Source organism: Hyperoodon ampullatus, assembly GCF_949752795.1.
Source record: "Hyperoodon ampullatus genome assembly, chromosome: 15".
Classification (NCBI taxonomy): domain Eukaryota; kingdom Metazoa; phylum Chordata; class Mammalia; order Artiodactyla; family Ziphiidae; genus Hyperoodon; species Hyperoodon ampullatus.
In genome coordinates, this window is record NC_136928.1 from 78328211 (window position 1) to 78331116 (window position 2906).

General features: G+C 64.4%; 1 protein-coding gene across 1 annotated transcript; it reads right to left on the minus strand.

Annotated features, from left to right (window-relative positions):
- Positions 1 to 958: 958 nt before the first annotated feature.
- Positions 959 to 1840, minus strand: LRATD1 (LRAT domain containing 1; the record flags this gene model as incomplete). Its single annotated transcript, XM_079721139.1, has 1 exon — positions 959 to 1840. One exon carries the CDS (start codon positions 1838 to 1840, stop codon positions 959 to 961), a length of 882 nt encoding a protein of 293 aa, XP_079577265.1.
- Positions 1841 to 2906: the final 1066 nt, after the last annotated feature.

The window sequence follows — 2906 nt, forward strand, 5'->3', positions numbered from 1 at the left end:
ATAATGCTGGTTTCTGGAATGTTGCCATGTCTTTCCCCTCCGTCTCCTCCAACCCCTTTAAAACTGTGGTTATTTTGGAAACGCAACCCAAGGAGGGAGCCATCTAGGGTTGAGAACAAGCGCCCTTTTCACAGATTGATTCAAGTTCGCGGACACCTGGTGAGCCTTCTCCTGGCCAGGGGGGCGGGGCCGGCTCTCATCAAATTCGCTGCGCCATTATCCTCCGGGGACCGGGAAGGCATCCCGTCTGCCAGCAAGGGAGACTCACAGGCAAATGCCGGTGGGGAGTGGCGTTCGCTTCCCTCGGTGGAAAGAATGGGAAGCAAAACAAACACTGTCTAGCTGAGCCCGGAGCCTGGGATACAATGTCAGGAGACCAGGGACTGGAGAGCTGAAAAAGTCCCGGGCAGCCTCGGGATAACCCGGAGTCCCGAAGTGCTTGCTCCCTCGTGGAATTATTCACAAGTGCATGAGGGACAGGCTCGATTTCTTGGAAATCCTGCAGCCTGGGAGCACATCCATACTGGAGCTGAACTGTGCCCTGAAAGGATCAATTCTCACCTCCCACCGGTCTGTGTGTGCACGTTTGGGGCGGTGATGGTCCCTTTCTAGTAGGTCGGGTGTTAGTCACTAGACCAGTGACTCTTGGGGGGAGGCCTTGTCCCTGCTCCCCTCGGCCCGTTCTCCTCTCCCCACTTACAACCCAAGGGGCAAGCGCACGCTGGGTCTCCCAACACCATCATCCCCACTGGGGGTCTCAGCCGGGCGGGCGCGGCCCCTTCAGTCCTGGGGACTACCTGCCACTTGCCAGAAAGATGCGAGGCTGCAGCCCGGGCGCTGGCCGCTGCGGGCGGCCAGTCAAGGGGGTCGGGGGGTGCTGAATCGCCGGCCTGGGAGCCCGCGTGCGGGGGAGGGAGCGGGGCGCGGGGAGGCTGGAGGGCGGGCGGCTCCCCCCTGGCTACTCCTTGTCGTCCACAAGGTCGGCGAGATCCTGGAGCACACGCAGGCGGCTGCTGGCGTCGATGCGGCGCTTCTCGCGGATGAGGTCTTCCAGGCTGTGAAACCTGGCCGTGTGCACCTTGTTCTCACCCAGGTACACCTTGAGATAGTACTGCTGCTGCGGGGTCTGCGTGCCGGCCGGCACCTCCCCTCCCGCCTTGAACTCCCGCTTGCCGAAGCGGCACCAAGCGGCGAAGCTCTCCGAGTTCGTCCAGCAGATCTCCTCGCTCTTGAGGCCCAGGTGGCCGCAGGCGTTCTGCACCACCAGCTCGGCCACCAGCGGGCGGTAGCGGTACCAGCTATTCACCACCCGGCCCACGTTGGCCGCGCCCGCCTCGTACAGGCTGTCCTGGCGGATCTCGCCTTGGTGCAGGTGGATGATCTGCCCGCCGCCCACGTAGACGGCCCAGTGCGGGGCGGGCGCGGGCGGCTCTGGCGCGGGCTGCAGGCACAGCAGCTCCAGCAGGTCGCCGGGCTCGCAGAGCGCGGGCAGCGCCGTGACCGCGTAGACGCTCAGGTCGGCACCCTGAGGGCCGCCGCTCATTTTGGAAAAGATGCATTCCTGGCCCCGAAAGGCGGAGAACTGAGTTTCGTTGAGGACCAGCTGGTGCAGCAGGTGGTGGTGGCGGCGACGGCTCGGGCTCTCCGGGCAGGGGGCGCGTCCCGGGGAGGCCTTCACGCCGAACTTGTCGGGCTGGCCTCGTTCGTCCAGGTCCTCCTCCTCGTCCGAGAAGAAGTAGGCGACCCCGACCCGCAGCTCGTCCTTCTCGATCCCCGACGGGTCCCCGGTGGGCAGCTCGCTGTAGCTAAGGTGGGTGATGCGGTCCAGTTGGTTGCCCATCAATGACGCGGCGAGGCCGGGGCCAGAAGCGGGGATCTGCGGAAGCACAGAGGAGACGCAGAGACACGATCAGAGTCGCGCTGCCCCTCCCCAGGAGGAGCCGTGCCCCCGGGACCTGGCCGCCCGCGCGCCTGTACTGGAGTCAACCGCCTCCCCGGGGCCAGGACCGGCACGGGAGCCAGCAGTCCGGCGGGCGAGAGCGGACGCCACCACGCAGCCTCGGACCTTGTACCGGAACCCGGCCCAACGCCCACAAGAGAAGAGGCGGGAGCGCGGGAGGGCGTGCGGGGTCCCAGTGGGAAGGACAGCGCGGGGTGTGGCAGCGTGGGAGTCGGGACACCCAGGAAGGGACGGAGGGGTGGGTTGGAGGAAAAGGAGGAGCGCCTCAGGCTCCAGAGCTTGGAGCGCGCTGCGCTCCCATTTCCAGCCGCCCCCCTCCTCAGCCCACCTCTCAGTTTTACCCTAGGTCCGTGCTTCTCCCCGACAGCGCCTCGCGCAGTGACCATCGGACACGTTCACGGACACCCACTTGACACCAGCACAATTTTGCACACTTGGAGTCCAGACACTGACAGGCTAGTACACCGGTGTGCTGAGGTCACGTACAATGACAAACCTTCGCGACGACACACTCAGACCCCCACCTTCGTACACGATTCCAACCCCACGCTGGCACGCTCGCCGGTGCACGTACACCCACGCACCCGGGCACACTTGCCCACACAGGCAGGTGCACTCTGCCCCTTAGTTCTCTCGCCTTCTCCCCAGCAGAGCCAATCTGGCTGCGCCAGGGCGAGGCTGCTCTGTCTAAAATAACCTAACAAAGAGGCAAGGCGAGGATGGGGAAAGCCAGTGCGGTGTGTGTGTGCCGGTGTGGGTGCGGGTTGTGTGGCGAGGCCCACTTTCAGCCAGAAGTCCCCTCTCCCTCCTACCCGGCACAGGGTCCAAACAATCGGACGAAGAAAACACGTTTCCAAGGCAAAGAAAGCTGCCTCTTCGTACCCGTGATTTCCCTGCTCCCGAAACCCCAAACTCCTTTAAAGTCTCCTGGTCCCCATGGGTGCTG